At 36.9% G+C, this 16,188-nt stretch overlaps 1 protein-coding gene across 2 annotated transcripts; it reads left to right on the forward strand.

Annotated features, from left to right (window-relative positions):
* Window positions 1–6,057: 6,057 nt before the first annotated feature.
* LOC118824948 (GRAM domain-containing protein 2B-like) lies at window positions 6,058–15,248 on the forward strand. Of its 2 annotated transcripts, XM_036595435.1 has the most exons (15): window positions 6,058–6,541; window positions 7,300–7,455; window positions 9,840–9,927; window positions 10,386–10,455; window positions 10,662–10,765; window positions 10,850–10,945; window positions 11,221–11,292; window positions 11,376–11,456; window positions 11,754–11,865; window positions 12,790–12,894; window positions 12,980–13,070; window positions 13,231–13,335; window positions 13,744–13,797; window positions 14,006–14,090; window positions 14,876–15,248. In XM_036595435.1, exons 1-15 carry the CDS (start codon window positions 6,435–6,437, stop codon window positions 14,912–14,914), a joined length of 1,365 nt encoding a protein of 454 aa, XP_036451328.1. In that variant the 5' UTR covers window positions 6,058–6,434; the 3' UTR covers window positions 14,915–15,248. The 2 variants fall into 2 exon arrangements, with proteins under 2 accessions (XP_036451328.1, XP_036451329.1); XM_036595436.1 differs by lacking the exon at window positions 13,744–13,797 and having other exon boundaries at window positions 6,060–6,541.
* Window positions 15,249–16,188: the final 940 nt, after the last annotated feature.

Raw genomic sequence — 16,188 nt, forward strand, 5'->3', positions numbered from 1 at the left:
CGAACGCTGAAGCTGAAGCGAGGAGGGAGCCGCCTCATCGCAGACAAATAGAGATAGACTCTGAGAATATGGAGCTCTCAGGTGTTCGGAGTGTCATACATAAGCCCAAGCACTTCATCACTTGCAAGAGGAGTGCAGCAAGATTGCACCCGGAACATCCAAATAGACTGCAACTCGTAGAACAAGATTGAATCCACAATCACTTGGGAAGTAAAAAGCAGATACAGTTCGTATACACAAATAAACGTTTCTAAATGGTTGCTTTGGTTCTAGGAAATAATTTAATTGGTATAGAACTTTCACATTATGTGAAGGTTCCCAAAGCTTTAAAGAAGCATTCACTGAAAGGTTCTTTGCAAAACAAGTATGTTGTACAAAGTTTGGTGCTGAGGAACACTCTTAAATAAAGGTTCCTAAGTGGTTCTAGGCTTGCATTTAGGGTTCTGAGAGAAAAAAAAGAACTTGTTGTAGAAGTAATTTACAAAAACAGTTCTTTCAAAAAGCAATCGCCCAAAGGTTCTTGGAAAAAGAGATGCACAAAGTTAATTCTGATCAAATATCTTTAAATGGTATAGATCTTTTACATTATGTGAAGGTTCCTAAATCTCTAAAAAGGTTCTTCACACTCGTATATCTCATTTACAAACTTGGTCTCTGAAAAAGCATTCAATGCTCTGAGGGAAACTCTTAAAGTAAAGTTTTGTAAATGGTTTTTGGCTTGTGTGTAGGGTTCTAGGAAAAACCTTTACATTAATTTAAATTTTGTAAAGCTTTAAAAAGGTTATATCACACATCTCATTTACAAAAGTGGTTCTTCAGAGAACCATCCATCAAAAGGTGCTTCTATGGTGGTTCTTCTACGGCATCGCTCCAAAGAACACTTTTTGGCACGTTTATTTGTAAGAGCAAGAGCTTTGGTGGTTTTGTGTTGTAAGGCCACAGAAGTTGGAATGTAGAACTTATTTTTGCTGTTTATTCATCTACTGTGTTGGCGAAATCTAGGCTTATGAGTCACACTTGTGCTGTTGCACTCCATGCCCCATGTTTCTGTTCCATTCGTACTTAAAGGATCAAAACAGTGGCTGCAAAAGATGTCATGTTTTGCTGCCATCCGTCTGGGTTTGTGACAATTTTTTTGTACTCCTAAGGTTAGGACGCGGCCTTATTATGGAAACGTCAGCCTGTAGCCGATGCTATACGAAAGACTTCTGAGCTGCTAGGAGTGTTTCCATTCTGCTCCCTCTCTCTCTCCCTCTCTCTCTCTACACTATAATCACTATCAGAGGCACTGGCAGCTCTCCCACCTTTAACCCTGGTTCCTTGTCAGCCATGATTAATGGCAGCTCGGCGCAGTGCAGCTTGCATTGCCACTTTCAGCATTGTTCCCTGGATACATAATGAACTCTGACAGGACTTTTCTTCTCCCTTTACTTTCCTTCTCTTTCACACTTTCACAGACCCGTTTCACAATGTATGCTGGCAACAGCGACACCTCCGCCAGAGGCTGTGTGAGATGAAACAGTAATTAGGATTGAAAAGCTAACGTTGCATGGGGGTTCTGCAAATATTCCTCAGATGTTCACATGTTCCGACACAAGTCACAAACCGGCCTAAAAGTGTTCAGCTGGAAACAGTTAGGCAGATAAACCCTGGTTCAGGTTCAGGTATAAGCCTTTGAGCAATTTGCTTAGATCTTCTTTGTCTATGTGACTATTTTAGGTGCAAAGTTTTGCATACAGTTTGCACCCAATTTGCACACAAGTTTTGCTATGTTGGTCACTTTTTACAAGTCCATTTTGATCTTATGTCAAATGGCATTCAGTCATTTATAATGACAGCCCTGAATATATTAAGCCTGAAGGCCCCGTTTAGCTCTGAGAATTCAGTCGTTCATGAAGAGCTACAGCTTAATATCTAGCATCCTCTGCTGGATATTAACTGCTAGTACATCAGAGAATTGTTCTTTCATTGGAGCTGTAAAAAAGTCACAGCGTGGATATATATTGCATCAACCATAGCATCAGTAACTATACAATGCTTTCAGTTGGAGGTATAAATGTGATCAAATTTAAAAACATCCATACAAAACTAACAAATGGCTTAAAGTATGATTAAATGTGCACACGAAGAGTTTTGTTCCAAAATGATGTATATACATTTGCAGCAATTTTGTATATAATGAGTTTTTGAAAAGAATAACAGCTGACATATGATAGAAAACACATTTTATTTCTTTAATAACATGTATTAATCATCATGTAGCATTGATATTTCTTGTGTGTATAGCCAACTCCCAACAACATTTATCATGGAAAAAAACAGAAAATTCTTGAAAGTGGTCTAAACTGCGTTTTGGAATGAAATCTTTTATATATTAACAATGTATACATTACAATTCTAAAGTCTGAAATTACTAGACATATCAATAACTGTTATTTTATTTAGAATAATTTATATAGTGCAGATTGAAATACTACAAGCTTGACCCTAGATGGTGTTTTATTTGATATTTCTTTTTTTATTAAGTGGTAAATAATATACTGTAAATATCTATTTACAACAATTCCTTAACACATTTTCTGCCTCAAGATTTGATCAACTCTTTAAATATGTCACACTTTTATAACTTAATTCTCAATGCTCTACAGCTTTCTCAGTCACAGCGGACTCATTGACAGATCTGTTCATATTTCTGCACACATAAAATTTCTTTATTTCTTCATAGAATTTTATTGGAATCCTTTAATATACACATCTGTAACACAATTGTTAAAGACAGTGATTCCATCATTTTGACTGGAAATTAATTTATGTAAGAGATTTTAATACAACTATGCTGGACATTTTCTATTGGTTAATTCATCATAAAATTTTTGTATAGTGTAAAGGGCAGCTGGCATGTCCCACTAGTATGGAACAATAAAAAAGTGTAGCCATAATGTTTCAATACGACAGCAACAATATGTTGCTTTGTTCTTGGATTGTCACATGAACATGCCCGTGTAATTCTGTGCAGCCTGCCCGAGGGAATACGCCCAGGCAAATTCTCAGGGAAACATGGAGGTGTGGAGTCAAGAGTCTGGGATTTTCAAAGCCATTTGCAAGTTCATTAACACAGACATAGACCACGGCTTTAAGCCTCATGTGGAATGTTAATGCACTTAATAAAGAACCACTACAATAGCGTCTTCTTAATGCATTCGACATCCCTAATGTGTCTATTCATTGTTTAGGCTATTATGGATTCAGTCACACATCTGTTTTCTAAGTGGTAAACAGTGAGTGGCCACATTAATGATTCAGAGGATGGAATGTTTTCTAGTCAAAAACAAACGTGACCTACAGTTACATAGAACTACATCTCTTCTTGTTTCTAACACTTTCAAATCCCTGTCTATGCAAAAGTTTGTAAAATTGCCTCAAAAACAGAATTAAATGTCGTTGTAAGAGTAATAAACTTCCAAAAAGACAGGCTAGGACTGTTTCTTGCTGTAAGTGGTGCAGCAGTTGGTTAAAACGCCTACATGTACTACATGAAAGTATATTAGTGAGGCCAGAGATGTTCTTCCATTTTTTGCTATAAAAATAATTCTGTATAAATAAATGATATTATTGCAGTGGGGGCACCCAAGTAAAATGTTGTTTAGAGCTTAGAGAAATGTTCAGATAGAGGCCTGAGTTAGGTTATTATACCTATAGGCTTTGTTTACAATCAAAGACAGACAATTACAGGAATAATTTAAGATAATCCAGTTTTGTTTATAATATTTAGGCCATTTAGTATCTATTGTTTATGTAGAAAGAAAGAAAGAAAGAAAGAAAGTGTTTACTAACACAAGATTTAGTTTGGGCAAGAATTTGCAGAGATAGAAAAGGATGTAAATTGCATGAACTATGTTAATTGTCACATAGCTTTTTCCTATTGTCCTGTTAATGAACTGAGATGTGTGAATTTTAATGAGTAGTCTATCTGAGGTTATCAAAAGTGCTTAATTCTGTTTGCACTGCTTGGCCTATGTGAATTTACATAACAAACAGGGGTTTGTTTTGTTGCACAAACTGTGTGTAAAACAGTCCATTTAAAATGTTGGCTGTGCTCCAATATGTGTACATGCATTCCTACTAGAATATTTAATACTCATATCAACCCCTAATTCTGTACATAGTCACTACAGAATAAAAGTAAGTGACCTGATCGGGTAAAAAGGGGGTTTATTGGAATTTTGGGACACTCAACCCTTCTGGAGAATTCAAACACATTAAGTCTAAACAATATACATGCATAATATTCCAGCTACTATACATATCTCAAAGCACCTAATGGCTAACAGAAGATTAAAAGCATGTAATATTACCTGGTTACAGATATAAAAATGTAGATATTTTAAGTAGTAATGATACACACGTTGGAGTGGTTGACAATTCTGAATGCATTTGAGTTACATTTTTGTAGATGGTTTGAGCTGCAGTGCAACATGGGACCCTGTTTGTGGTACAATTTGAGATGTATTGCGGGATGTCATAAGGGGACAAATGTTCCAGTGCACTGTGATCAGTGTTGGACAAAATACTTTGGAAAAGTCATGGTGGCTGAATACTGAATACACGGTCCTGAACATATTCAGTAATTCATTCTACTACAACACATAAAAAGTAACATTTTCAGAGCACATGAAGAATAGATATACAATACTTCTTGGTAAGGCAGATGGGAAAACCTTTTTTCACTTAATTCATACTGCTCCTCATTGTTACTGGTAGGCAGTTTTCTTCATGTGATTAATTTTATGAAAAATTCCATATCATTAAAAAAGTGACTTTTTTTGTCTCTCACTACTTGCTACAGTCCAATGCTCCTCCTATAATCCCCTGAGCAGAGGTCCAGTACAACAGTGATGCTAAAATTATTACTTGCAAACATGTCCAGGACTGAGAAGAGTATTAGTTTGATCAATCCTTTTATAAAGAGCTCAGTAACACTGAGAATAATAACTGGCTCATCACATTGATTTATCAGTCTACTCAGGCTTTAACAGAGCTCAGTAACACTGAGATTAATAACTGATTACACATTGATTTATCAGTCTGTTTAAGCTTTAGTTGGAACTTCAGTGTCTGTGAAGAGGCTGTCAAAAGAGGTCCTCTTCTGAATTCATCTAACAAGCATACTTGCTGATTCTGAATAGTTCATAAACAGCCAGAATACAGATACTTAATTTCTGTATTCCTAGATACAAAATTAATTTAATTAATTAGATAATTATTATCCTCTATCCTTATTATCCTCATAGCTGTATTCCATAACACCCCAACTCAGACTGAATAGTTGAAAGAGTTAAACTAGTTCAAATAGAATTTTTCCTATTTTTCCATCTACTTTCATTGATTTTGGCCAATCTGGTAGCCATGAGGATCCACATACTAGTCAGATCTGCCAATATATATATTTATATTTAGTGAGGCGATGGGCTGCAGATCAAGTACAGCACATACGAAAGGACGTTTCATTAAACCACTCTGACACACGCAACACCCTAGAAAACGTGGTAAAGAAAATCCCCTTAAAAGCCACTATGTTTTACTTCTTTTTGATGACCCTCTGTTTAATCCAGATGAGCGCTTTATAATACACTTGATTGTAATAATAGCTGAATTTTATACACATAAGATATTTGCCAGAAAAATACCTTCATACAGGACCTTTGTATGCACCCACATCTATAATAGTGAATTTGCGCCAGCAGCAAAAGTCCATTTTGTAAGTCCATTGCTGTGTTAAAGCTTTTTAGTTTTATTTGAATCCCAGTGATGTTCTTTTTTTTCTTATTTTATTCTGGTAGGTGAATGTTGATGTTATGTATCCTACTGTTATTTCTATCTGTGTATATATGGTCATCTGTAATAAATAAATAAATAGACAAATAAAACCCTAGAAAACGGCTAACGTTACCTCTCACAACATACTAATCGTGGAGTCGATTTAAGACACGCCCCCTAGTTAGATATGCATTTATTCGTTCTATGTAGAACCATCAGCCATCAACGCTCATGAATGAAGAAAGCTCAGCCGCTGGCAGTTAAGACTGTGAGGATCCTACAACGCTGCTCATTTGGATGGACTGAATCTAAGGGCTCTATTTACACTATAAGTACCCTTATTGGAACGCAGCCCTTTCCAGACCGTCAAAACGGGCCTTTATCCAGCGAGACGGTGCTCGAAATTCAGGAATTTCCCCATTGCGAAAGAAGAGGGCGACATTTCCCCGATTTTCTCATTTTCTTTTCTATTCTGTTACATTTCCCGGATAGGACCTCCTTCCCAAATTTAACCCCTTGGAGGACTTCGCCGGAGGAGTTCGCCTAAACTTCTCGGAGGAGACTGGGCTCCGCTCTGCTCTGCGGGGGAGGCGATTGCTTTTGCAGTCCCTTGCAAAATGGTGCTGATGATCGACCAGACAGAAAGAGCCCAGAGTCCGTTCTCTTCTCCAGAAGTAGCCAAATCCTTTAGGACTGACAGAAAAGATGTACGAACCCAGAATAAGTAAGTTTCTTTGCATGTTTTCATCCGTCCTCTAACGGCAAACAGCTACGGATAGGCCTTATTAGCTGGCTAGGCTAACTCAACTTACTCGGCGAAGTTCATTTGTTGTCACAGAAACCGTTTAAGTTCGTCTGTCGTCGTGTTAAGAGCAGTTTCTAACGTCTGTAGCACAGTATGTCCTGTAAAACAGCCAGCTAGATCGAACCTGTAGTTAGTAACCTATCGAGTTTTCTTTAAAGCCCCCCTAAAAAGTGCGACTATCTTATTTTCTCAGCTGACTAAGTTTACAGCCTTTTATGGAGTGGAACTTCTAGGGGTGGTCAGTAACTGTTAACCCGCTACGTGTAGGCTGTTTAGGCTATTATCAGTGTTATCAGGACCTCAGCCGTCTTCTTATTACTGCTTAAATCTCTAAACAAACATAAAACCTGAACATTATGCCCTCAGGTTGTCCACACACGGTGTGTCTCTTTAATTGACTTGCAAATTTTCGTCTCCTCGCTTTCGTTGCTCGGCCCTGTCAGCTCATATTTGCATCTGTTTTCGTTAACAGATGTGTCGCTTTAGCTTTAATGGGTTGGACACGTAGGAATTTTCCTCACTAGTAGCTTCCATTTCCACCAAAAGCTGAAACTGTATCTCTATGGAAATAACAGCATAACGTCACTCGTGTTGCTTTGTGCTGAGGCTGGCAGAAACGTCATTAAGGTGTCTGATTTCATTTGAAATGTGCCTCAGTCTAACAATCTAATTCATAGGTTTGCTGTTGTGGAACTGCCTCACATCCATAGTCCTGAGGCGGAGAATGGAGAAGAGAGGCAGAGAAGAGCTGGGAAGTCAGGGTTTGATTCCCAGTTGTCCGTGGACACTGAGTCTGACCTCTCAGAGAGCAGGAAAAAACCGTCCCTCATGAGGTGAGGGTCATACTTTTTGCTCACAAAGCATTTGAGTAGACAGACTGTATATCAAGTGTATTACACTGTACACTGTTAAATGTTTACACTTTAAAAGTAACCTACCTGCCTCAAAATGTTGATTTTTTGAGTCAGCAGAACATAAAACAGATTATTGTCTTGTTAACTTACTATTTAAGTTAATTTAAAGGCAGAGGCTTATTTTTTTAATTAAAATGACCTTTTTAACAGAGTAGTAGGTGGGTAATATGGCAAAAATGTATCATTGCAATATCTAAAGATATTTACACATCGTGTATGATGTGTATTGTAGCGTGGGGGACGCAGAAGAAGATTTGTGCCTATAATGTAGTTTTATTGAAATTGACACAGCAACCAGAGTACAACAGAGGAAATCACTCTTATTTCTATAAGGAAAATATGTTCTTTAAACCGGCATCTCAGCTAGAGTCTGCAGCAGAGTCCCGTCAGGGGTAATGAATCAGGACCCAAATCTGGATGATAGTAGTGATAGTCACACTCACAAACAGACTACCCAGCCAAACTGCTCCAGAGTTCACATTACCTCTAAACATCAACGTCACATACTGTCCAGGGTGTATCCTGCCTTCCGCCCAATGACAGCTGGGATAGGCTCCAGCACCCCACCGTGACCCAGAAGGATAAGCGGTTTAGATGATGTATGTATGTATGTATGTTTTTGTGAACTGAATACAGTCCAGCTAAGCATGAGCAAAGCATCATGGGAGCCAAATCCTGCTCTGATGCCACAGTATCCTGATATTTAAATACAAATAAATATACAGACATTTCTTTTTTTGGGTCAACATTTGCCAAAAATAATATTTTTATAAAGGAAAGGAAATAACAAACCATTGTTACTACAACTAACTGGTTTTCTGTAGTTGGTCTAAGTGAATTTTATGGTACTTACACTTGTTAAGTGTTCTAGAATCGCCGATAAAACCAATGATTTACTCAGGAAAATGCACTGTGACAAATTCTAATAATTATGATAACGTCCTACTGCCTACTGCTGTGTAACAGTGAAATGAACAAGGCTGTCGCTAATTGTATGGAGAGTGGCAAGTCTTATTAAACATAGTCCATGCTAGCATACGTCAGCATCATGTTTGCAAACCCCACCGCTGTGTAAACACACTTTTGTGTAACAGCACACAAGCCTTTGTGTGTGACGCTTGAGAGATCTGTCAGTGTGTCTCTTTTATGTTTACGATACGGCCTGCCATTAATGCTCGCCGCTTTGCCTCAAAGCGTAGCCTTGACTGAACTCAGATCAAATGAAAGTAATGAGGGTTTTATTCTTCTTCTGCTCATGCTCACTAAAAGATTCAGAGAAAACGGTTAAATGCAGGTTGAGAAGGTTCTGTCTGTGAACAGAACAGCTGACAAACTAACATGCATGGTTAATTATTGTTCATTTAAGTCTATTTTTGTCATGTATCCTTTTTTTAAACCCTTGATTACTTGAATAATCATCAGAGTAATCAGTATTTTTTTCATTTAGTTATACAAGTCATTTATTTTTTAGCATCAGGGAAAAAAGCAGTAAACATATATTTAACAGAAGTTTACTCAGAACAACTAAATCTGTCTAGTTTTTCAGTGTTAGTGTGTCCACACTTTGCCTTTATTATAGTTTCTGCTCTTTTCAGTTTTTCAAAGAAAGCAGCTGAGATGCTTTTCTACACCTCCGAAGTTCAGTCATAGAAGTCAGCCACCAAATAATGTCAGTCTGGTTCCATTGACTTACATTAAAAGTAAAGTCTGTTTTTTCCTTCTCCTGTAAAGTTTCCATTTTGGGGATACAAGGTTTTTTCTAACAACAGTGTTATGTAAGTGGATTATCTTAAATCCTCATCTCATCAAAAATATCTCCTTTAGCGATCTGCATTTTAGATGCACATAAAGAAATTTGCAAGGCAGATAAGGTGTGTTTGGGTAGTTGCATGTTTGAGTGTAAAGGGGAGCACAGTGCGACTCCTTTGGAAACAGCTTTTGTTGGTAGGACACAGCTTTAACTTGTTAGTCTGAAGATTGGAAGGATGTAAAAGTTAAAGTGGCAGTTGGTGCACAAAAGTAAAGATTAGACACATTAAATGTGGATAGATTTGATATACTTAGTCTTGGAGGCTTTGCTGTCATTTTGTGATTAAAAATAGTTTTTTTTTCTAACACGAAAAAATGAGTTTTCTATATGGGTGGCATCACTCAATGTAAATCTATTAAAGAAGCTATTAAAGAGATTAGTATAGGGTTATTAAAGGGTTCAAAGATGTGAGATTTTGCTCCCTTTGATGGTCCTATGAAAGTAATACATTTGGAAGCTCTGTGGTTAACCTTAACTTCCTTGGTTTTTGAAGGTTTAAACCAGTTGACCAGGCTTCACTCTCACAAAGCCCAACAGACTCTGAGTCAAAGTTGGAGAGGAAGTCAGCGAGGTACAGCCAGGTATGAACACACATGCTGGATGGATCTAGTAAAATCTTGACTTACTTGCATGCCAGTGACAAAAAAATTATGTTTATGTCTAATGTTTGTCCTGTTTTCTCCATCAATGATAGACAAATGCCTCACTCAGATTTCTTGTTTCATACTTGCTAAGTGAAAATAAGTTAACATATCTTCTACAGAGGACACACTTCTGGACACTTTAATGAACAACTACTGTTTATTTGCTCAGTGCCACATATTAGAAAAGAAATAAGTGGCCTGTGCAAAAGCTGTGGCACGTTTTACATTTTATGTTTTATTTTTTTCCTAAAGAATGTTAAACTTATTTTCGCTTAGAAAATCAACAAAATGTGTCATTTGACCAGGAGTGTTCAAACTTTTGGATATAACTGTGTATGGAGGCTGTAGAATGTTTTTATGTGGTAAAAGCTAAACATTCTTTTTTTTTTTTCTAGTTTTCCAAAGCAAATGCCCAGTATCATAAGCTCTTCAAAGAAATAAGCAAAGATGAGATACTCAAACAAAGTAAGTCAGCATGTTATTAATTCTGTATATTGTTGGTTAATCTCATGAGGATGTTTAACTAACTAATTCAGACTCTTTAACTCTTAAGTCAAACAGTCTTTGTAAAGGATTATTTCAGTTGAATCATATCAGTGAACTGATATCTGAGGTCAAATGAATTTCTCTTCTTGGCTCTATCTTATCTAACGGCTTCTGTCTGTCCTCAGGTTATACCTGTGCCTTACAGAAAGACATGCTTTATCAGGGCAGGCTCTTTGTCTCTGATAACTGGATTTGTTTCCATTCCAAAGTGTTTGGCAGAGATACTAAGGTATAAATCGTGAGTTAATACACCTCCGTTCCAGTTGATTAGGTTTAAACCAATGGAAAATTTCAGTTTGTTTCTCTGCCACAGATTGTTATCCCGGTTCTCTCTGTCACTCTTATAAAGAAGACAAAAACTGCCCTTTTGGTGCCAAATGCACTTGTTATCACTACAACAAATGAGAGGGTAAGTGTACTGTATTGTATCAAAATGCTTCATTTGTGAAGGGCAGTTGGCATTAGCTGCCCTATAGAAATTAGCCATAATCACACAGAATTAAATCTTGTTATATTGACGTACATAAAAGTTAAGAACTATTTTCCTATGAAGTTTTCATTTAAAACCTAAACGGTTTTGTTACAACAGTAATGATAACAGAATATGTTATGGAAAATGCATCCTTCGTTTTTGAGAATTGAAAGGGCTCAACTTATTTGCATTTTATTTCCTTTTTTTTTCAGCATGTGTTTGTATCGTTCCTTTCTCGGGACACCACATACAAGTTCCTAATATCAGTCTGCAGTCATTTAGATGTAAGTTCATGGCATTTGAAAGTTATTCTAATACTTTTTATGGTGTGTCAGCCTGTAACAAAAAGTTCTTCTATTCATTTCAGAGGGAAAATGCAGGAAGCACCCCAATCACATCATCAGCAGAGAACAGCTTCAGAGGGGACTGTCCGTCATCACTTCCATTGGTTAGCTAGTTTCCCCTGTTGCATGCATGTCTGCTCATGTGCAGATTAACAATGCCATAACTTCAACTGCAATGGCATTTATTGACCATATATAATCTCCTAGTATACAATTGTAGGCAAAAGTATGTACAGCCCCAGTCAAATTACATGTTATGTTGATTTTTTTTTTAAAGTAAAAAAATAAGTAGAAAATCACAAAAGGGGGGCCAGGGCTGCCCAAACTTTTACATATGACTCTATGCTTTATATTTTGTAAACATTGTGTAAACTTAAAGCTTATTGTTGGCTACTTTTCAGGACTTTTCAGCTGATTTCTCTGATCTTGACGGAGTAGTGCGTCAGAGGAGACAGGACATGCTGGAGAGCAGCAGCTCAGGCTCACAAACTCCTGACTTTGAGAAGATGACCGGTGGGTGTCCTCAGTGTCTGTGCACTTAACATGCATTCTGCATTAATGCAAAATTTGATGAGACTAATGGTAACAGGCCACTCTCAGATTAGACATGTTTTAAAGCTGAGGATGCAGTCTAGGAAGACTGAGTTTTTTGGCCGCTACATCACTGAAGGCTGCCCTGTTTTGTAGGATCCTCAAAAAGCAACTAAGAAATGTGTCCTTTAATTGGTGGACTCAATTGGTCTGTCCTTCAAGACTTTAAGTCACTACAATCCTTCACGAATAGGACCTTCGTGTACTAGTCCTGCTTTGCCTTAGACATAGAACTTTAATACAGTTGTATGCAAAAGTTTGTGTGCCCATGGTCAAATGATGTTTTGTTGATTTTTTTTTAATTTATTTATTTTTTTAAGTGAAAACAAATTAAGACATCCTCTACAGGGAACACACTTCTGCACATGTTAATACACCATTACTGTTTATTTGTTGTTAATTTAACATATTTGAAAAAAAGTAAACATAAAAGCTGAGCTTTGCAAAAGTTATGGCACATCTTATATTGTTTTATTTTTTCTCTGTGTTGAAGTGAGCAAATAAATAGAAATAGCAATTAAAATTTGAAGGAAAATATTTTAATATATATATATATATGTATGTATGTATGTATATATGTATGTATGTATGTATATATGTATATAATATTTAAAACTATTGCATACAACTGTAACTGGTTTATGGTCACTTTATCATTTTATATTATTCACCCTCATTTTATACTGGGGCAGTTTGGTGCTTAAATAATGATGTATTTTATCTAAGGATTTTATTTCTACCTCCTAAGAGTGTACATGCTAAAATCATTGCTTAACAGTGGTGCCCTGGTTGATTTGGGACCTGTAATATTAACCAACATCTTTTCCTTTCTTGCCATTAAAACAGAGTATTCTCCTCTCTCTGAGAACTTCCTGGATGTAATGAAGACTGGAGAGATGGCAGTCCATGCAGACATTCACCTGCAGGCCTCCAGTACAAAGCATCTGAATGGTAATTTTTGGATGAAAGTACACTCTCTAAAATTTCTCACTCAGTCTGGATCAAGCCGTTAACCACCATTATCTCTTTGCCTCAGGTCCAGGTAAGGCTGTGTCAGGTGTTGCTCAGCAAGAGAAGGTACTGCAGCCACTGTCTCTCAACACTCTCCTACTCATCTACCTGTTCTTGTGAGTACTGTTAATGTGTGCCGTTTAATGAAGTAATACGATTGACCTGCTCTGCAGCTCTTGCATGTTATAACAAGTCGTGGGCTATTATTTTAGTCATGTAGTTGCTGTTTGAAAGGCGTTTTTCGTTCGGTTAAATGGAGGTATTGTGTTTTTGCAGGGTGGGGATTCTTGTCTTGTCCTCATGTTACATGGCTTTCAAGATCCTGGCTCTTGAGCAAAAGCTGAATTCACTGGGTTCGGTGGGAGAATATTCACACAATGAGTGAGTCGTTAATTCAGAATTTGTTTTCCACTGCTGTGAAGAAGGGCTGCCTTTATCGATTATACTGTACTTGTAATTATACATGTTACCAATTATTTTGATGATTATTGAAATAATTGGTGTTTTTAAGGCCAAACCAATGAACAGTTTGATAACAGACTGAATATGACTGAAAGAAATGAGCTATGAAACTTTTAAAAGACTTAATTAAAAGTATGTGCTGTATTTGCAAACAATAATGCATGTAAACAATAGCGTCTGTCAGTTTCTTTTCTTATTGTAAGATCATTTAAAAAAGTAATCAAATTTAGATCAAGTAATTAAGTAATTGTATATGGTCATAACAGCCCTACTGTGAGAATTTTGTTTAGTTTTTTAATTGTAGGCCATCATTCATTTATACTGTAGGTTCAGAGTGACTGGACACATGCAGTCAGTCAGACAATGCACGGAAAAAGCACAGCAAGTTACTTCTAAATATACTTTTATTATGCATAACGTGTTTTGATTCAGGGTGATCTTCTTGACTTTCAATACACTTTGATCTTGACATTTTCTGCTCTATATAGCTATGTTTATGGACTGTTCAGAGCACAGGTTTCCTTCCATTGTTAAATATTTCTTCACCTCAAAAGTGACATGTTAAACATTCAAAACGTTTCCCTATCAGGAATGCTATTCATCATCGACCCCAAGCAGAGATCAATGCAGAGATCTATGGAGAGCTGTCCACAAACCTGTTCAAGCTAGAAAAGGTGAGTGAAGCCTCTAGACCCGTTTAGATGTTGGCTTTAGTGTTTGAGCAACAACTTGATGGGTTTCACTACTAAATAATTACTCATCTCTCTGTTGAGTAATAGCTGTAAGACAAACTTGTTTTTCTGTTTGTTTGTGGTATTCCTCCTGTCACATGCATGTAGGACATGCTGTTTATGTCATTGTCAGTGGTGTGTATGCAGGTGCTGGGTGTGTTTGGGTGAAGGAGAGAAAGAAAGTGCCGTATTATCCTGTCACATGTACATGTACCTCGCTAACAGAAAGTCAAGGCTGCTATTGTAGTGGCTTTTAGTCAGAGTTAAATCATCTAATTAATGTATTAGATTGAAAAGTATTACAGTTCATCAGACCAGATCTGAATGTCAGCAACGCATGCACAAACATAACTTCATATTTAAGAAAATCACTAATACATGAACTAACAAGAATTCCAGACCTCAACATCATTAAATGTGTTGGGATTACTTGGATTGTGAAGCTGAAAATGCAACCAAATTCAAAAAATGAATTTTCAGGGTGTGGAAAAATATCCCTGCAGATTTCTTTGAAGAACTGAGAGCAAGTCTCCTGAAAAGAATGGAAGCTGTAATAAAGGGTGGACATAGTAAATACTGGAAAAAATGTGTTTCGTTTTCGCAAACTCTTTATTTTCTGTTAAATATGAAAAGCAATGAAAAAGCAATGAAATTACCTGTTACTGTACTGAAGTATAATCATTACTGTAGCACTGGCTTCATTTCCTACAATCTTTTTTAATATCCAGATTCAAAGGAACCTGCGGAAGCTGCTTGAGGAGAGCTGACTGGTCGAGTGGAAGCTGCGTCTTCGTTAAAACGCTTCAAAGTCTCATTTTTGAAGAAGAGGATTAATAACTGTGCAATAGTATCACACTTTCTCTACTCAGGACTACCGAGCTGTTTTTACCTGAATCAAGGGATTTTCTCCAAAGTAGTTAGAGAAAGGGAAAAAAGTAAGCTTTAATCCTAGTACTGTAGAAAAAATGAGAAGATGGTTGTAAATGGGTCCCAAGGACTCGGGTTTTTGTAACATTTCAGAGGTCAGATTACTAAATTCTGCTCCCTATGGTCATTTGTTACAATTTAGAATTGCCAATAAAATATTTATAGTGTGATTCAGTGTGTGTGTGATATGGTTTGTGACTGAAAGCTCATCTATATGCAGGGTAGCTAAACTATTTAGTTGCAAATGTAAACTGCATATCATTCCTCTGCAGTTACTGTAATACACTTGTTACCAGTACAGAATAAGCGTTTCAATAATTATATCATACTCTGCTAAATTTCAGTTTGAGCAGCTACACTTAGAATTTTCAGTGCCTTTAACAAGGAAACTTAATCGCACTATATTCTGTCGCAATTCCTTTTTAGGTTGCGTTGATTCCATACATGCTCAACTCCAGGATTTTTGTCTATTTAAACAAGTTTTGGAAATGTACAACTATGCACGTTTCCTTTGGGAAAGTGGATGTGATGTACCTTTAAAACTCACTCAAGGTACAGTTAAGAATTTAAGACTATGCTTGTACCTTTGAGGATACGTTTACATTATTCGTACATTGGTGAACAAAATGTACCCATGCCGTACCCTTTTCCCTGAGGGCCCTGCGTGGAGCCGGAGAAGCCAGGTTGAGTGCAATATACTCAGCCTATTAAAATGCCACAGTGTCTTCAGCTTCAGCGGTATATTCTAATCCTGCACAAGTATCTAAAGAAAGAATCCTAGTTAGTAAATTATTTGAAAATATACCTCTGACTACTTCGTCCTCTGAAACTGAATAAGTAGTTTCTTTAAATACATATGTTTACAAAGAGAATTAGGCCGTATTTGACAATGATGATTCAAATATAAAATAAGTGCTTTAAGTTGAACGAATTGAAAATTCTTCCTTCTTTCCATACCTTGTATTTTCAAGTGAAACATGACACTAGCTGAGTGTTTTTGCTCAATGCCAGGTGGAGGTGTGAAAAAGGTAAAACATTACTGGTTAACATTATTTTTATGCACCAGCTGTTCATGAGGATAATCAAAAAACACAACATGCTTTCAAGGTCGACT

The sequence above is a fragment of the Colossoma macropomum genome, unplaced genomic scaffold (assembly GCF_904425465.1).
Source record: "Colossoma macropomum unplaced genomic scaffold, Colossoma_macropomum, whole genome shotgun sequence".
Lineage (NCBI taxonomy): Eukaryota > Metazoa > Chordata > Actinopteri > Characiformes > Serrasalmidae > Colossoma > Colossoma macropomum.